Source organism: Camelina sativa, chromosome 12 (assembly GCF_030686135.1).
Source record: "Camelina sativa cultivar CO46 ecotype springtype chromosome 12, ASM3068613v1".
Classification (NCBI taxonomy): Eukaryota; Viridiplantae; Streptophyta; class Magnoliopsida; order Brassicales; family Brassicaceae; genus Camelina; species Camelina sativa.
The window spans coordinates 28,161,982-28,179,715 of record NC_141891.1 but is presented as its reverse complement, the minus strand read 5'-3'; the positions used below and the strand labels follow the sequence as shown (position 1 = coordinate 28,179,715).

The 17,734-nt window shown below is 39.0% G+C and overlaps 2 protein-coding genes across 22 annotated transcripts; both read left to right on the top strand.

Annotated features, from left to right (window-relative positions):
* Positions 1-2,297: 2,297 nt before the first annotated feature.
* On the top strand, positions 2,298-4,838 carry LOC104732498 (protein OS-9 homolog). The gene is made up of 8 exons (XM_010452045.3): positions 2,298-2,658; positions 2,828-2,904; positions 3,383-3,586; positions 3,672-3,743; positions 3,851-3,945; positions 4,027-4,093; positions 4,171-4,277; positions 4,475-4,838. The coding sequence occupies exons 1-8, from the start codon at positions 2,565-2,567 to the stop codon at positions 4,605-4,607; spliced, it is 849 nt and encodes a 282-aa protein (XP_010450347.1). The 5' UTR covers positions 2,298-2,564; the 3' UTR covers positions 4,608-4,838.
* A 2,367-nt stretch (positions 4,839-7,205) lies between these two features.
* LOC104732496 (uncharacterized) lies at positions 7,206-9,786 on the top strand. 21 transcript variants are annotated; one of them, XR_015575162.1, is made up of 8 exons: positions 7,209-7,740; positions 7,836-7,882; positions 7,972-8,060; positions 8,151-8,225; positions 8,302-8,405; positions 8,734-8,794; positions 8,899-8,987; positions 9,300-9,786. XR_015575162.1 is itself a non-coding variant. In XM_087479439.1 (8 exons), the coding sequence occupies exons 1-5, from the start codon at positions 7,692-7,694 to the stop codon at positions 8,349-8,351; spliced, it is 279 nt and encodes a 92-aa protein (XP_087335565.1). In that variant the 5' UTR covers positions 7,547-7,691; the 3' UTR covers positions 8,352-8,405; positions 8,734-8,794; positions 8,899-8,987; positions 9,300-9,786. The 21 variants fall into 21 exon arrangements, 13 of the variants coding, with proteins under 13 accessions (XP_087335570.1, XP_087335569.1, XP_087335567.1 ...); XR_015575161.1 differs by having other exon boundaries at positions 7,267-7,740; positions 8,719-8,794; XR_015575164.1 differs by having other exon boundaries at positions 7,283-7,740; positions 9,450-9,786.
* Positions 9,787-17,734: the final 7,948 nt, after the last annotated feature.

Sequence of the window (17,734 nt, the reverse complement as noted above, 5' to 3'; positions counted from 1 at the left end):
CTGGTCCAATCTGCGGCAGCTCGATCCATGCAGCGAGAAGCGGGAAAACCCGGCGGAAGGATAGGCAATGGCGTGGTAGGGGACTACCAATCTACAGCGCCGATAGGAGCGGTATATGGATCGAGACGCCTCACGGTCTCGGCCAGAGTCAGCAAGAACGAAACTGCAACTTGACAAGGGGATATCCCCGGCAGGAGGAGCAATGGAAGCAGTAGGCAGTGCGCGGCAGCGGAAGAGCAGGGTGTGAAGAAGCCGTAACCAGTGGCAGCGAGACCATGGTCCATACAAGCAAAAAACATTCAAAAAAGTAAAGAGATAAAGAAGAGAGAATTTACTTTTTGGAGAGGAGAAGGAGGTTAGAAGTAAAAAATAAAGTCAAGGAGACATATTTATATGGGGAGACCAGTGCGTTGACCGAGGTAAAAAAGAAAAGCCTAGTTTTGAAGCCATCTTTACTTCTCACGCCTCGTGAAACATGCAGAACACACAAAACTCCCCTTTAAAGCCCAACGGACCTTGAAAAACGTGCGTTCACCAAAAAAACCTGTTCTTTACAACATATGTAACAATTTTGAATCTAAACAACCTTTAAAGCTTTTAAATTTGAAACTTATGTTCTGGTGGAGAACCAGAGCACTAAGATATCTTCATAGTCTCCATGACCAGAGTTCAAGAGGAGAAGAAGTTTGTTCCGGATTGTTTTGTCGATCCTTTTGCCTAGCCGCTCTGCAGAGAGGGGATTCTCACCATGTTTACGGCTGTTATGCTCGAGACTAAAATTTGACTGAAAAAAACATTTTGAGACATTTTGTTCATAATTCTAATTTTAAAATTAGAATGATCAAAACTATTTATCTTTTGTGAACTTTGTTTAAATTAGGGGTTTACATGAAAAAAACATGAGGGACTAAAATTGAAATTGGTAAGAGCCATATACTTTACTTAAAATTTGTAATGAATTTTGAGACATCGAAAATGAAATTTGACTTATATATTCTGCCTTCTCGTTATTATTAATTTTTTTCTGTTTTTATGTTATAAAGTTCGCAACTGTTTCTTAAAAACAATATTGAAACTATTTCAGTTTTTTTGTCTACAAATAATATTTACAAAAACACATAATTCTCATAAGAAAAACAATTTACCTTTTTTGAAGAGTAATGTTGATGGTGGTTACTGTGTTTGTAAATTATTTTATTAATTATCTTTTAATAAACTGATCAAATAATTACATCCACTCCGAAATATTTGTGATCAAGAATTCCCAAAACTGAAAATAACCACAAAGCAACCAAAAAAAACTTTGTGATCCTTACTATTTATAATTAAAAGCAACATAAACTCTCACATATATATATATAATGATATAACTTTAGGACGTATTATAAATAATTATTATATCTAACCATATTATTTTATTTTGAGCTAATTTATCTATTTATTTTCCTCGAAAACATTATTTTATTTTTGAATTATATCGACGCTTACAATCTTATATGTAACATGTTTTTTAAAAGGCATTAAAGTGTGTTTTACAATATTAAATTTTTAAAACAAAGAAACGTAATGCAATATAGATGAACCAGACATAAAATAACAAGAATAAAAAAGTCAACTAATTTTGTAATTTTGTCCCAAATGGTATTTTGGTAATTTTTGTATTCGGTCCATCCCGTTTCCAGTCGAGAATAATTGTTTTTGTCTAATATCAGAAATATCATATATCGAGAATCTTCACTATTGGGAATGCATTTTCTATACAACTAGAATTCAGGTACAAGACGAAACATGAATTACATCCACTCCGAAATATTTATATCAAACATGTTTTAATTATTTTTATATTTTTTTACATACACTCTTATGTCTTTTTTTTAAAACAAAAATTATAATATAAATGCTATATCAAGTCATTATTTTTGGGTACTCGGTGTACTAATCGGTTCTCAAATTTGTAACCCACACCGACCCGAAGCCGATAGTACCCGAACTTAAACCGAACCCATATATTGAAAAATACCTAATAGGTTCTATTTTTCTAAACCCGTTTAACCAAACTTGATCAGGTAATATCCCACCTGAACGGGTTACCCGAAGGTCCAACCCTACTAAAAATAGGTTTGCAAAAATAATCTGTATATACATTATATATTTTAAATCTGATTACAAATTTAGCTTTTAAAATTAATCCCACACGTACGTGCGGATCCGAATCTAGTCTTTAACTTAAATTCAAAACTCATTTCCATTTTCATACCTTTTAAAAAAAAAAAAAAAAAAATTGGGCAAGGTTGATTAAAGCGGTTTCAACGAACGCAATACAAATACGTGTCTGGTTTAATGAAATTTCTTTCCGAAAATGTTATCCGATGGAATTACATTTTTGTTGGGTTATATAACAATACGTGTCGAATTTTAATTGGATAAACTGCGTGGACGTGTTATTATTAGTCACATCGCCGCAGCTAATAAAAACAAGCGAGGAGCGATCTCATCGTCTTACTTCGCCGTCGCCTGTTAACCGTCCGTCCGGTGCTAAGAAGCTTCACAATCTGAGTAAGAAGATGAGAATCACGCGAATCTTGGTATGTCTTGTAATAGTTGCATTGTCTTCAAGCTCCCATGTCCGGTCTGATCAGATCTTCCCAGCTCATCTAGGTCTATTATCATTTCCTCTCCCTCTCTCTCTCTCTCTCTCTCTCTCTCTCTCTCTCTCTCTCTCTCTCTCTCTCTCTCTCTCTCTCTCTCTCTCTCTCTCTCTCTCTTCGCTTAATTTTCCGATCGAAATTCGAGTTTTGGTATTTGACTCAAATGTTTTATGTATTAGTTGGAACATTCAGCAGAAACAATCGTGAACCAAAGTACAAGATCGAGTTCCTTCCTCAAGATTCACCTTTTCACCCGGTAATGACTCAATCTTAACGATACGTTGAGTAGAGATAGTTGTAACATAGATATCCTTCTGTGAATTTTGGCATTTTGATTCTCTAATATCGTTGTTTGTAGGGTGATAATCTTAGAATATTATGGCTCTGGTGGATAAGTGTGGGAGGGTATTAATTAGATAGTTTTGAAGCTTATTTTTGCTCTTTGAACTGAGTTGCTATGAGTAGAAATAGTCGTAACATAGATTTTGGCGTTTTGATTCTCTAATATTGTTGTTTATAGGGTCTTAATCTCTAGTCTTTTGGTTATGGTGGATAAACGTTGGTGTTTTTAATCACAGTTTTGATCCATTTGAAGCTTATTTTTGCACTTTCACATTAGTTTCAATGAGTAGATATAGTTGTAAAAAAGAATTCCTCTGTGTTTTTTTTTTTTTTTTTTTTTTTTTTTTTTTTTTTTTGCGTTTTGATCTCTATAGTATTATTGTTTATAATAGGGTGAGAATCTGGAATCTATGGTTATGGTGGATAAGCATGGGGGTCGATTTTTATGTTACTTACCAAAGGAGGAAAAAGCAACAAGTGGATGGACTTCTACTCAGCAAAATATTAGTACTGTGATGATGGATACACACAAACAGGTGAAGCTAAGGACTCCTGATGAATTGCTCCAATCACTTAATGAAAAATGTCTTATTAGGGTAAGCCCATTTTAAATAAAAATGGTTTCTTTTGACACTGATTAACAAATTTCTATAACACTAATCATTCACTGGATATGAGCAGCAAGAGGGTTGGTGGTCTTATGAGTTTTGTCATCAGAGGTATGTACGGCAGCTACACGTTGAGGATGAAAAGGTTTGCTTTTCCTATTTCTCTCTATTTTATCACTTTGTTTCTCTTCTTTAATCTCTACAATCACTCACTGTCTAATGCCGATGGCCCTTGTATCCTACCCACTGCAGATTGTTCAAGAGTTTTTGTTGGGTACTTTTGACCCAGAGGCAACAGAGGCTTTTAATCAAACTGTATCTGATGCTTCCACTGATGCATCTCAGAGGTATAAGCCGAGGTTTTACATAACCTTTATAGCAGCAAAAAGATATATCTCAGCTAATCTCTTATGGTGGTGTTGTTGTAGGTATCACTCTCATGTATACACCAATGGGACCACCTGTGATCTTACTGGATCACCCCGAGAAGTCGAGGTATCTAATTTAATTTCCTGCATTGCATTCGGACTCATTGCCTTACGATTCATTATACTTGAAATTGCTCTATGCAGGTGAGGTTTGTATGCGCGGAAACCAGAGCAATGGTCACTTCGATCACTGAGTTATCCACTTGCAAGTACGCACTGACTGTTCAGTGCCCAACCTTGTGCAAGCATCCGTAAGTAATGTTATTTCCCGTAAGGCCAATTTCAAAGTGATTTTTCTTCCTGCTCAATTAAATGTTCACATCAGAATGAAAGCATATGTTTCATCTTGCATGCTAATTACCATTAGTTGAAACACACGATTCACCGCTTTATAAGTAAGCTTGTGATCCCTTAGTTTGTTAACCTTGTTGTTCGTGCGGGATTGTAGGCTGTTCCAGCTAGAGAAACCAGTATCACACACGATCCACTGTAATGCGATCCCAGTGGAAGAAGATGGAAGAAGAAACAAGGAAGAAGAACAAGTTGTAGGCGAATCACCTAAGATGATAGCTGATTCTTGAAAACCGCCTAATTGAATCACAAGAGTAAGAGTTAAACAGCGACTGTACATAAAAGAACTACTGCATATCTCCATTCTCGGTGTGACCTGATGTAGTGTTCATAGTTTTGATTGGGAATGCTTTCCGGTAGGATGATGATACTTACTCTCTCTCTCTCTACAGAGTAAGTATATAAACCCTTGTACAACAAAGGATAGACCTTTGGCAGAATCTACAGAGTTTACTTTCCAATTCCCGGGCCATTATCGCAATAGAATGTTCTTTTTTTTTTTTCGTCGAAATATGATTATATTGAAACGAACGAGCTAGATCAATACGCAACTGCTTTTGTAGCCAAGGCAGCCGAGTTATAGAATCAGTGTAAACATTAGAAGAGTTACAACCATATTTTTGCTTATCTTTTATTACTCTTGCTTTGTCAGCTATTTTGTTCTTTGAACAATAGTATTAATCAATTGTTAATGTGTTTCTCATCTTTTGTGTGCAACATGGAAGAAGAGATAAAATAGTATAAATTTTAGGGAATATGCACTAGATAACACACAAATCAAAAGTAATAAGAAACTACCATAGGGCTCACAGAGCATTCTCTTTCCTTATATACAATTACTTTTATACCCATTACATATATTACATGTTATTTTTAAAAATATCATGTCATTTTTGTTTTTTGAATAAAATTATATATCGGTTTGGATTCACAAATGAAATGATTAGGGTTTAAATTTTACAATTAGAACGAAATGGGTTCACAAATGAGATGGTTAGGGTTTAGATTTTACAATTATAACGAAATTATATGTCGGTTTGGGTTCACAAATAAGATGGTTAAGGTTCAGATTTTACAATTAAAACAAAATTATATGTCGGTTTGGATACATAAATAAGATGGTTAGGATTTAGATTTTACAATAAGAACGAAACTATATATCGGTTTGGGTTCACAAATGAGATGGTTAGGGTTTAGATTTTACTATTATAACAAAATTATATGTCGGTTTGGATTCACAAATGAGATGGTTAGGGTTTAGATTTTACAATTAAAACGAAATTAGATGGTTAGGGTTTAGCTTTTACAATTAAAACGAGACTATTTGTCGGTTTGGGTTTACAACTAAACGTTATTTAGTTCAATATAACATGTAAACTATAAATATTACATACTATTTTTAAAAATTACACCAAATCTTTCACTTTTTCTATCTAACAATAAAACAAAAAGGGTGATTGTGTCTTTTTACTCCAAAAAAACGTGAGCCCTATGGTATTTACCTATAGAAAAATACTTAGATTCACCCCTGGGGGTGAACCTCTCCATTCACCCCCTCTTCTCTGAGCCAATCAAAATCTTTCATCTAATATTTTATTTAAAAAATAAATCAAAATTAAATTAAAAAGCAAACCAAATTAAGGAAACAAATTCTGTATACTTTTAATTAAGGAAAGTTAAATCTGGCTTGGTTTAGATTTTTAAAATTAGAATAAAATTATATGTCGGTTTGGGTTTACAAATAAAGTGGTTATGGTTTAGATTTTACAATTAAAATGAAATTATATGTCGGTTTGGGTTTACAAATGAGGTGGTTAGGGTTTAGATTTTATAATTATAACGAAATTATATGTCGGTTTGGGTTTACGAATGAGATGGTTAGGATTTAGATTTTACAAGTAGAACAAAATTATATGTCGGTTTGGGTTCACAAATGAGATGTTAGGGTTTAGATTTCACAATTAGAACAAAATTATATGTCGGTTTGGGTTCACAAATGAGATGTTTAGGGTTTAGATTTTACAAGTAGAACGAAATTATATATCGGTTTGAGTTCACAAATGAGATGGTTAGAATTTAAATTTTATATGTGTCGTTTGGGTTTATTAAAAAGCGGTTTAAGTTTTTTAATTTTATAATAATGCATACAGATTTTATTTCCTTATTTTATAAGGAGGTGAATGGAGAGGTTCACCCCTAGGGATAAACCCTAGTATAAAAATGTTGTTGTGGTATTTTCTTTATTTTTCTTCATATTTGTGCTATCTACTAATATTACCCTAAATTTTACAGCTATATAAGCATATATTACAATGTAATTCTAGTTAGTTTAATAAAATAGTTTAAATTTTACACTCCACATAAGGCTCCGTCAAAAACCCCATTCGAGTTTAACCAATACTTCCTAATTATTTTTTTCTCATCTCCAAGTATGTTCGAGCTTTGAGAGAACGATTTTGTTAGAACTCGTTTTGAGCACTTGTTTTCATTTATTTGGTGTTGTTTGATCTTGGGGTTTTAATCAAGAATGAACAGTAAGTGTTATTATTTGTTGGTTTTAGTCAAGTTTGTAGTATTTTTTAAAACAAATTCAACAATTAGATGGATGTTCATGAAAACCACTTTTATTAAACTATTTTTGTAATTCATCAACTTTTTATCTTGTAATTGTGTTACTACCAAAAATTAGACTCTCAAAATGCATGTAAGAATGAGGGAAAAAACTGGTTTTCCCTCATTCTGTACTACTAATTAATAAGTGATAGATGTGGTTATTTAGTTTTCTTTGTTCTTAATCTATATATATAAAGTTACCTTTACTCACTCCTGGTGCTGCCACCTCAGCATCTCCTCTCAAATATTTTGGGTTTTTCGGATTGGACTTAGCCTAAAGTTTTTCAAAGATAATTTAGACCCAGTTGTTTTACTATCTTATTGATTAAACCTATGAATGTTTCTCCTCCACGCTGTCACGACGCTCCATCTCCACCGGTTGCTCTTCTCTTTAACTCTCGATCCATGCCGTTTCACCATCTGATGCGAATTCAATTCTTCCAGACCTCTACACTTTCACTTATCGTTCCATGTCTTCCATCACAATTTTTTTGGAGAGTCAATCGGCTCTCTGTTTAACTTTGGATTTTTGATTGGGGAGGGGGATTAATTTTTTTGTTTTGTTTCATGATTCTCCAGGCATGGGAAATGAGTAAGAGAATCTATGTGTTGTTGTTTAAATCAGCAGATTGAATCAGAGTATTCCATTTCGCGAGTTTCATCAAAGTATCTACATTAATTCGCGGAAACCAATATCGACGATGAGCCGTACTATAGTGGTGGTGGACTTCTCAGACCTTCAAATCTTAGGTAACTTTTTTTAATTCTCCTTTCTTATTAATTCCTCTGTAGTGTTTTCTCATTTGCGTTGTGTTGGGCGACATTGATTTTATGTGATACTCTAGATCAGTTCTTGGCTGCCGCCATTGATGCCACTAAAAAAGCTGGACAGGTCTCTCTCTCTTAATCGATGTCCTTGGGTTTTGGTCGATCTTCTGCGTAATCATGATTTAATTTGGCTTATTTTGTTTCATTCTGCAGGTCATTCGTAAAGGGTTTTACGAGACCAAACATGTTGAACACAAAGGCCATGTTTATTTTTTATCTTGATTTCATCTCAATCATACATAGTGAGAATGACTACTTCTAATCATTGAGTGTCAATTTTTTTTTGTTTTAAATTCATCTTCTTTGGCTCATGAAATTGTTGTTTTTGGTAGATTTGGTGACAGAGACCGATAATGATTTGGAGATTTTGTCTTTAATCCTCTCAAGCAGCTTTTCCCAACCACAAGGTGATTATTCTTTCTCTGTTGAATTCCCTTTTGTTGTTAGCTCCGCCTTATCATGAGAGTTTGGCTATGGAATTAGCTTATTGGAGGAGAAACTACTGCTGCATTCGGTGTGACAGAACTAACTGATGAACAAACTTGGATTGTTTGTCCTCTTGATGGAACAACTAATTTCGTTCACGGGTAACATATATATTTAGATACGTTTTTGCCTAATTTCCATTTGAATGAATGTGTGTGTTTTGATTATGCAGAAACTCCAAAATTGTTAGCTGACTTACTTTAGGCAATAGAGAATTTAATAAATGTCTACGTTTGTGAGGGTCCGGTCTTAGGTAGTTTTCAGCGACTACTTTTACAGTTCTTTGATGTGGCTAATTGAGAAAAGAATCTCATTAGTCAAATCGCCTTCGATAAAACAAGTGCAAAATTCATAAATATATCATGTATTATAACATAATTTTGTTTACTATGTTTTAATTATAAACTTTTATAGACGTAATACATGTAGACGAAGAAATGGAAATCGTGGGAGAAAGAGACTCAAACAATAGAGTATCTAGCAGCAAACGGTGAGATTCTGTATTTTCTACTACTAAACTACATGCAATACATATCACTAATTTCTTATTTGATGAAATTTGTTAAATTATTTTTCTTCTTCTGTAATTTAAAGATCCAAATAGGTTTAGAATGAATGGAGATACCACATTTGCTCCACGACACCTCATTTCTTGGACTGAAACATCGTTTCAACTTTAAATTGTAAGTTAGTACATAGTCTCCATCTTTTCTAATCACTTTATTAGTAAGCATATGTCTCAAATACAAAGATTAGTAATTATTATCTCTTTTTCTTTTATTAGAAATGTTTCTTCAGTCAATTTTTCAACTCGGTGGCGAAAATTGATTAAACATAGAGTAGAAGAGTTCATTTTCATCAAGTTATGACTGAGAACCATTTTTATAGCTTTATAACCATGGAGAATAAGAGTTCATTGTCAAAATGCAACCAGTTCACTTCTTTTTCTTTCCCTTTGTTTGGTATGATCAACTCTTTGTCATCTGTCTTTTTAGATGGTTTTTTTTTGCTCAAGCATTTGTCTCCAAGTTCTGGCCTCTTCTTCAGCACCAACAATGTGTTTCTGAGAAGAAAAGCAAAGATCTTGACTTTCAAACTTCGATCAAACGCGGAGATTATGACGATGATGATGATGGTTTTTTCAGAGAATATGTAGTGATGGTGATGAAGTGCTTAGGCCTTCTCGCTAATCCATGAAGCGAGGGGCTTCAAACGACACAGTTCAAGGAGCTTTATAATCTGTTTGAAGAGAAAGTGCCAAGCTTGGAGAAAGTGAAGCAAGAAGACATCAAACAGAGATGGGTTTATCGATGTAATAAATTTGCCAAGAATTTTGACTGCCCTTGGCTTAAAGCAAGGATCTAACGGTAAGTGTTGCAGGAGAATGATCAGATCATTTGATGGAAATAAAGACGAATCGATTTCTATTGATTTGTGAAATTCATGGAGAACAATCTATTAGTTTATTATCCCTTTTTTCTTCTTGTCGTGTCTGTTAATATTGTTGTCTCAGAATCCTTTTAAAATTTCTGAACTGTCATCAAAAATTCACTAAAACTAGTGAGAATGGAGATAATTGTCACAGACATGAATACTCTGTGAAAACATAGAGGCTAAGCCTAACAAATGCCGTCAAATTTGTGATATTCACACCTATAATCATAATTACGATTATATTTATAAAATACAGACAAAGAATTATGAGCTTATGACTTCACAATTTCAAATATACACCAAAATATTGACAAAGTACCTTAAATGAGTGGCCAACTAATTTTTATGGAAAATATTAATAATATTATATAATTAAAATTTTATTACTTAAAAGGGTTTATTAATTGACCAAATATATGTTTTGCCGTTGTTTTTTTGAAGTAGTTTAATTTATTTATTGAGTACATATAATTTCAGAAACCATAATTCAACTTTGATTAAAGTCCGGTCTATTTTCAGTATTAGGACATAAAATCGTATATGCTAACTAAAACGGGTAATTCGAGTAATGAAAAAAGTATACTCTAACATTGAAAACTAATTATTTTTTCTCGCTTGAAAATTAATTTTAAAAACAAATTCGCATTTAATGGGGATTTTCGGATTTTGTAGTTAAGGAAATAAATATTAATTTACATTTAAACACAACAATTTTGGTATATTGTGGGAATGAGGAATCAAAGATTTTTCTTTTGACTAACAAACATTAATTAGATATTTTTCAACTGTAACATCCGTGAACCGGAATCCCGGTTTAGGAGTTGCATCGGTCGATGCATGTTCAATTCTGTGCGTTTTGACTTAAGTCAAACGCTGCGTTTTGGGTTAAGGAAAACCCTTAGATGCGAGTTTTTGTCTCATTCGTGGTTGTGTGGCCGTTTTTGAGAAAAGAGAAAGATAGAAAAGTTGTTCCTGAGTGTTCTTGAGAATTCTAGGAGATTGGAGGCGTTCCTGTAGAGATCTGTAGCTGGGATCGTTGTAGGAGCTTCCTAGAGGCTTGTTCTTGTTTGTTTAAGGTTCAGATTCTTTTGTGGCAAAGGTAAGTGCATGACCGTGGCTTATCTAAGCTAGAGATCTCTCTGATTTGCTTGTTATGTGTTATTAGGCTGGTTAGATTGTTATTTGGGACGTTGGGAAGCTTTCTTGTGGCTTGGGATTGAGTTTTGTGGTTGCAGGAACAAAGATCCGGCGAGAAGTTTTGGAGGAAAACGATGCTCGGCATTGCATCGGTCGATGCACTTTGTGCGTCGGTCGATACAGATGCGAGGACGGCGCGTAAACTCTAGGGTTTTCGTGTTATGTCGAGCATGCGTCGGTCGATGCATATCTTGCATCGGTCGACGCAGATCTTGCGTCGGTCAACGCAACCTCCACCTGGTGTCGGTCGATGCATGTTGGTATCGGTCGATGCAGAGTCCTGGTTTGTTATTGTTGATTGTTGAATGTTGTTTGATGGTTAGAGATGTCTCTATTGCTTGTGTGTATAGCCCAGTAGATGGGAGGATTGCCTTACTGAGTGTTTATAAAATACTCATGCATTGCAATATGTGTTTGTGGTGCAGGTAAAGGCAAAGTGTGATCGTGGAATCAAGGCAATGAAGAGGAGGATGTTCTAGGGACTCGGTTTTATGTTGTCTGGCATTGCTAGGTTGCTAGAGTTGGGTCATTAGAACATTGCTAGGTTGCTGGTTCTATTATTCCTGTTGTTTTGGATATGGATTATGTTGGAATATGGTTATATTTTATTATTGGATTATTATTATATATTGGTTGGTTATTTCCGCTGTTGTATGTGTTTGTGGTTAGGTGGCTAGTGGGTATGGGATCATTAGTTGTAGTTTATTATATTATATTATATTATATTTATTATTTCTTATTTTTTTTTTTAAAAAAAAGGTCGGTCGTTTCATTTTGGTATCAGAGCCATTACGGTTCTAGGTTTGGGTTCACTAGGTTTCTGTTGTGATGTTTGGGATTGCATGTCTTGATTGATTATGTGAGTTAGTCAATTGTGTGTAGCATGGAGTCCTAGAACATCCTCTTCGAGCCTTCAATGAGATTCCACGGTGAGTTATTGTTATGTTTCTTTGTGTGGTATTGATTTGTTTTATGCTTGTTAGCCTCTGTTCTTGGAAGATCAGTGGTTAAGGTGTTTGAGTTGTTGGTCGTGGACGGGGACGTGGTCGTGGTCATTGTCGGGCGGGTTCCGAGGCCAGCGAGTGTACGGTCCAGAGTTCCACGAGGAGGTACGTCAGAGGGTCGCAAGCGTATCAGGAGGGACCAGGGGGGGGGGGGGTTAGCCGGTGAGCGTGCCGGTGGTGCTGGGAACCCAGGTGTGGGGTTGCAGCAGGTGGAGCCCAGGGTCGAGATGATCGCTTGGCGGATCGGTTGGCGTGCTGTTGGAGCAGTTACCGAGAGGGGTACCAGTGTAGGCTCCAGTTGTGCCGCATGTGACGGGGTGCAGCCGAGGGCTGTGGATGTTGAGGACTTTCCACCTTATGTTAAGAGGATGGAGCGGTTGTAAATGACCGGTATGAGATTATTCTCAAGGGGTATCAGACCTAGAGAGGCGGATAGGTGGACATATGCAGTTGGAGCAGATATTTCTCTGTTTGGGGTTAATCCAGTTGGATATTGGAAGTTGAGTGGACAGGTGTAACATTGCAATGTTATACTCGGACCACAGGAGGTACTTTGTATCGAGAGATGTTTATAGTCATTAAGGATTATTGCTCGTGAGGGGATGGTGATTCCCTTGAATACCGATACCTCAAGGGGCTGAGGGCTCCGAGAGTGGCAGAGGGGATGATGTTCTCCTGAGGGGATGAGTAGTTCCCCTGATACCGAGATCTTGAGGATTGTGGTCCAAGAGTGAGACGGTATAACTCGAAGACGCTGGTCTGAGAGTGAGATCGGTATGACTCGAAGGTTACGACCTAAGGGTGGAGGAGTTGGGAGCAAGCAATGCCTAGGACGTGAGTATAAACATAACGATTGAATGTAGATCTCAAGAGATTGACGGTGGTTTAATCTCGGGTTTTGGATGTGTTGACCATTGGGACAGGGTTTTATGACCAAAGCAGTTATGAATGTTTGGCTGTGTGCCAGATTGTAAGGCCGGTGGTGCTGGAGTCCCGGGAAGGGGAGTTACAGCAGGTTTGAGCTGGGAAAGGCATGTTTGCCAGATACATCAGTTCACGAGAAGCCTTCATGGCAGGATAAACTAATCGTTGCGATGATGCTTGATGAAGTTCATTGGAGATGGACGTGGTTGCTAGATTCAAGGTTTTGATAAGCTTGTTGGAGGGAATAAGTCAAGTGGTTTGAGTTAGTGGCCTGCAAAGCATTTGACGCGGTGAATCAGAATATGCGAACGTATGGTACTTGTTTGTTTTATTACGCTCGTATTGATGATTTGCTGTGGAGAATAGCTAAGCGGGAAGCTAATTTTGGATTAATCTATCTAGTGGAAGTTTTCCCTAAGAGACAAGTTACTAGAGGTTCTTGGACGAACAAGAGGGTTGACATACAGGTGGCTTCGAGTTGATATCGGCATACTTGAGTGTTTGTTTATCACCGTGGGGAGCGCCGGTAAGAGATTCATCCTCCTAGTGTATCACCGTGGGGAGCGCCGGTGTTGTTTGTGAAGAAGAAGGACGGGAGTTTCAGGTTGTGCATTGATTATCGGGGTTTGAACCGGGTCACTGTGAAGAACAAGTACCCTCTTCCTAGGATCGATGAGTTATTGGATCAGTTGAGGGGTGCTACTTGGTTCTCTAAGGTAGATCTGGCATCGGGTTATCATCAGACACCGATAGATGAGGCAGATGTGAGGAAGAATGCTTTTAAGACTAGGTATGGGCATTATGAGTTTATGGTGATGCCTTTTGGGTTGACCAACGCGCCAGGAGCGTTTATGAGATTGATGAACAGCGTGTTTCAAGAGTTTCTGGATATGTCTGTCATCATTTTCATCGACGATATCCTGGTTTATTCTAAGAGTCCTGAGGAGCATGCAGTGCATTTGAGGGCAGTTATGGAGAAGCTGCGGGAGCAGAAGTTGTTTGCCAAGTTGAGCAAGTGTAGTTTTTGGCAGCGTGAGATGGGCTTTCTGGGTCACATTGTTTCTGCAAAGGGGGTTTTTGTAGATCCAGAGAAGATTCAGGCTATCAGAGATTGGCCTAGACCGCATAATGCCACAGAGATCATGAGTTTTCTTGGGTTGGCAGGATACTACAGGAGGTTTGTGCAGGGGTTTGTAAGCAGAGCATGTCCTATGACTAAGTTGACAGGGAATGATGTTCCTTTTGTCTGGTCAGAAGAGTATGAGGAAGGCTTTGCAAGCCTGAAGGAGATGTTGACTACTGCGCCAGTGTTGGCTTTGCCTGAGCAGGGAGAACCCTATGTGGTTTATACAGATGCATCTAGAGTTGGTTTGGGGTGTGTTCTAATGCAGCATGGGAAGGTGATTGCCTATGCTTCGCGGCAGTTGCGGGCGCATGAAGGCAACTATCCTACTCATGATTTGGAGATGGGTGCTGTAGTTTTTGCCCTGAAGATTTGGAGATCTTATCTTTATGGCGCAAAGGTACAGGTGTTCACAGATCATAAGAGTCTGAAGTATATATTCACTCAGCCTGAGTTGAATTTGAGGCAGAGGCGGTGGATGGAGCTTGTGGCAGATTATGATTTGGAGATAGCCTATCACCCTGGTAAGGCTAATACGGTTGCAGATGCTCTGAGTCGGAAGATGGTAGCTTCGGCTCAGGAGCAGGAGATGGAGTCTTTGGTGGGAGAGATCAGTGCTTTGAGCTTGTGTGCTGTTTCACAGGAACCGTTGGGTTTGGAAGCAGTAGATAGAGCAGATTTTCTGAGTAGGTTGCGGTTGGCTCAGGAGAAGGATTTGGGGCTGGTGAATGCCTCTAAGGATGTGGATTCAGAGTATCAGGTCTCAGATAATGGTACTATCTTGGTGCACGGTCGGGTTTGTTGCCCAAGGATGAGGAGTTGAGGCAGGAGATTCTGAGAGAGGCGCATGCGAGCAAGTTATCTATTCATCCAGGAGTGACTAAGATGTACCGTGATTTCAAGAGGTACTATCATTGGGCCGGGATGAAGAAGGATGTAGCTAGTTGGGTTTCGAGGTGTGATGTGTGTCAGCTAGTGAAGGCTGAGCATCAGGTTCCTGGCGGTTTACTAAAGAGTTTACCCATTCCTGAGTGGAAGTGGGATATGATCACCATGGATTTTGTGGTAGGATTGCCAGTGTCACGGACCTTTGATGCTATTTGGGTCATTGTGGACCTGTTGACTAAGTCAACACATTTTCTGGCCATTAAGAAGACTGATGGAGCAGCGGTCTTGGCTAAGAAGTATGTGAGAGAGATAGTCAGATTGCATGGGGTGCCAGCGAGCATTGTGTCTGACAGAGATTCTAAGTTCACTTCGGTGTTCTGGAAGGCATTTCAGGCAGAGATGGGCACTAAGGTGCATATGAGTACAGCTTATCATCCCCAAACAGATAGACAGTCAGAGAGGACGATCCAGACACTGGAGGATTTGTTGAGGATGTGTGTGTTGGATTGGGGTGGCCATTGGGCAGATCACCTGAACCTGGTAGAGTTTGCTTACAACAACAGTTATCAGGCGAGTATTAAGATGGCTCCTTATGAGGCTTTGTATGGGAGACCATGTCGTACACCATTATGCTGGACTCAGGTGGGGGAGAGGAGCATGTTTGGTGCTAGTTTTGTTCAGGAGACCTCAGGGAAGATTCGGGTTCTCAAGCTGAACATGGAGGAGGCTCAGGATAGGCAGAAGAGTTATGCGGATAGGAGGAGGAGAGATCTTGAGTTTCAGGTAGGAGACAGAGTGTACCTCAAGATGGCAATGTTGCAGGGTCCAAACAGGTCATTGTCAGAGATTAAGTTGAGTCCGAGGTATATGGGTCCATTCAGAGTGATTGAGCGGGTTGGACCAGTAGCATATAGAATGGAGTTACCTGAGGTGATGCGTGCATTCCATAAGGTTTTCCATGTGTCTATGTTGCAGAAGTGTTTCCGTGAGGGTGAGCAGGTGTTGGCTAAGATTCCTGAGGATCTTCAGCATAACATGACCTTGGAGGCGAGACCAGTGAGGGTTCTCGAGAGGAGGATCAAGGAACTTCAGAAGAAGAAGATTCCTTTGATGAGATTCCTGTGGGACTGTGATGGTGTTGAGGAGCAGACTTGGGAGCCTGAGGCAAAGATGAAGGCAAGGTTCAAGAAGTGGTATGAGAAGCAAGCCGCGACTTGAGCTTGTTTAGCCTGGTCCCATCTGTAATTCGTGGCTGGAGTGGGAATGGAGTATTCCAGCCCATCTCTCTTGTTACTCGGTCGCTTGGGGTAGTTGGTTGTGCGACTCAGTAACAAGATGAGATGGTGTTCGGGGTACAAATTTTCCGTGAGGCGGGGTTTTGGAGGAAAGTTTCCTTAAATAGAAGTTTCCAAAAGTGGAAAGTTTCTAAAAATGGAAAGTGCTAAATATGGAAAGTTTTACGGGAGTTGGAATTTGTCCATTTTAGCGGTAGAGAGCCTTGGAGGGGCTTGTGTGTGGCCTTAGTGGTGGACTTTTGAGTCAGTGTGCCGTGTGTAGCAGTCTTTTTAGACATTGTGTGGTCTTTGTGATGGGCTTTTTAGCCAGAGTGTTTGTGACGGTCCTCTTTAGGACATTTGTTTGGCCTTGGTGGCGGTCCTCTTTAGGACATTTGTTTGGCCTTGGTGGTGGTCCTCTTTAGGACATTTGTTTGGCCTTGGTGGCGGCACTCTTTAGGACATTTGTTTGGCCTTGGTGGCGGTCCTCTTTAGGACATTGGTTTGGCCTTGGTGGCGGTCCTCTTTAGGACATTTGTTTGGCCTTTGTGGCGGGCTGTTTAGCCAGAGTGTCTTTGTGACGGTCCTTCGGGACAGATGGTATTTGTGACGGTCCTTCGGGACAGATGGTCTTTGTGACGGTACTTTGGGACAGATGGTCTTTGTGACGGGCTTTTTAGCCAGAGTGTCTTTGTGACGGTCCTCTTTAGGACATTTGTTTGGCCTTGGTGGCGGTCCTCTTTAGGACATTTGTTTGGCCTTGGTGGTGGTCCTCTTTAGGACATTTGTTTGGCCTTGGGGGCGGTCCTCTTTAGGACATTTGTCTGGCCTTTGTGGCGGCCCTTGTGGCATGTATATGATCCTTGTGTGGTCATGTGGTATTCCAGTGAGGGGATATGTGGTTGGTAGGACATTGAGATGTTTTACGCGAGCCACGGGAAGGAAACCTGGATAGGGATAGGACTCAGACGTGTTCAGAATCGTTTGCTCGCGACTATTGGGGGACTTAGGTTCTCCTAGTACTGCCATATTCAGAGACTTTGTGACTTGGGAATATGGTTGGTATATCGACTTCGGATGACGATCCGGGGGCGCGCTATAGGGTGGCAACCCGAGAGACGAGTTGGATTTTCCTTATATATTATGGCATGCGGGTCTAGGCCCGATGAGGAGCCAACATTATGGCATGCAGACTTAGGTCTGATGAGGAGCCAATAAAAACTCAAGGTTTAGGCCTATGAGTAAAGGAAAGTCCAAAAGTCAAGAGCAAATGACGCCTGGAGCGTGAGTCTATCGCCTAGAGGTGACCTTCTGTGGATCAGTCGGAGGAGTGCGGGCCGTGGAGACGGTTGCACGGGAGTCCTTGGCTGATTGTTGTTCGAGATTCGAGGACGAATCTAGTTTGGTGGAGGAGAATTGTAACATCCGTGAACCGGAATCCCGGTTTGGGAGTTGCATCGGTCGATGCAGATGGTGCATCAGTCGATGCATGTTCAAATTTGTGCGTTTTGACTTAAGTCAAACGCTGCGTTTTGGGTTAAGGAAAACCCTTAGATGCGAGTTTTTGTCTCATTCGTGGTTGTGTG